Below are 1225 nucleotides of genomic sequence, written 5' to 3' on the forward strand. Positions count from 1 at the left end.
TCTACGAGCGTTTACGCATTACGCCAGCCCAGCTCGCTTGTCCGTTCAGTTTCTTGGGCGGCAGGTGGGCGAGGAGGTGGAGACATGGTGGCGACGGACGGAGAGGGGGAGCGATCGACGCCGGCGCCGGCGCCGGCGCCAGCGCTGCGGAAGGAGCGGGGCCGGAGCCACAGCGAGGCCGAGCGCAAGCGGCGGCAGCGGATCAACGCCCACCTCGCCACGCTCCGCACCCTCGTCCCCTCCGCATCCCGGGTACGTCAGTATGTGCGTGCGTGCGTTACACACGACTACCACACGAGAGACAAAACGATCGGAGCTGCAGCATGCATGGGATGCGTACGTGTGGTGGCTGACCTGACGACCCGCGCGCTCGATCGTGCAGATGGACAAGGCGGCGTTGCTGGGCGAGGTGGTGCGGTACGTGCGGGAGCTGCGCGAGAAGGCGAGCGACGCGGCGGCGGGGGTCGGCCTCGGCGTCATCCCGGGGGAGGGCGACGAGGTGGGCGTCGAGGAGGAGGACGGCTGCCGGTGGCGGCCAGCAGGTCGCCACCACGGCGCTGGCGGGATAGGGACGGACGCCGACGTCAGCCAGCCGCCGCCGCGGCGCGTCAGGGCGTGGGTGTGCTGCGACGACCGCCCGGGGCTCCTGTCCGACCTGGGCCGCGCCGTCCGGTCGGTCAGCAACGCGTGCCCCGTCCGCGTAGAGATCGCCACCGTCGGCGGGAGGACCCGCAGCGTCCTGGAGCTGGAGGTCTGTGACGACGGCGACGACGGCAGCGCAACTGCCGCGGGGAACGGGAGGGCGGTGGCGCTGTCCACGCTGCGCGCGGCCATGCGCGCCGTGCTGCTCAACCGCGACGAGCATGTTGTCGCCGCCGCCGGGGAAGGATACAAGCGGCCACGCTTCTCCGCGCAGATCGCCAGGGTTCAGTGAACGCCGTGCCGAGCTGCTAGGCCGTGCCAATATGAAGCGAGCGACTCCGTGTCCATGCTGAACTGCTGATGCATTGACCGTATAGCAGCACCGTACGTATGATCTTAAGGATTGTCAGGGTATACTGTTGGCGATAGTGGAATTTAGGGCAAGGTGTGGTGGTGATGCAAGGCTGGAACTGCAGTTGCAGCGCTGCATTGGCCGAAGCCCCGGAACAAAGTTTTGATATTTTGTAAGGGCTATATTTGAGCCTTCCCTACTCTAAAACGACGAATTAGGAGTTTGAATATA

At 66.3% G+C, this 1225-nt stretch overlaps 1 protein-coding gene across 1 annotated transcript; it reads left to right on the forward strand.

Moving 5' to 3' along the window:
* Positions 1-1225, forward strand: LOC103643157 (transcription factor bHLH30). Its single transcript, XM_008666315.3, has 2 exons — positions 1-252; positions 383-1225. The coding sequence occupies exons 1-2, from the start codon at positions 85-87 to the stop codon at positions 932-934; spliced, it is 720 nt and encodes a 239-aa protein (XP_008664537.1). The 5' UTR covers positions 1-84; the 3' UTR covers positions 935-1225.

Source organism: Zea mays, chromosome 1 (genome assembly GCF_902167145.1).
Source record: "Zea mays cultivar B73 chromosome 1, Zm-B73-REFERENCE-NAM-5.0, whole genome shotgun sequence".
NCBI lineage: Eukaryota > Viridiplantae > Streptophyta > Magnoliopsida > Poales > Poaceae > Zea > Zea mays.

What these genes read in the sequence shown, in the direction of transcription:
- LOC103643157 (XM_008666315.3), top strand. Translation starts at nt 85, where the DNA reads ATGGTGGCGACGGACGGAGAGGGGGAGCGATCGACGCCGGCGCCGGCG. An exon ending in TCGTCCCCTCCGCATCCCGG is followed by an intron (nt 253 to 382) that starts GTACGTCAGTAT and finishes TCGATCGTGCAG; the next exon opens with ATGGACAAGGCGGCGTTGCT.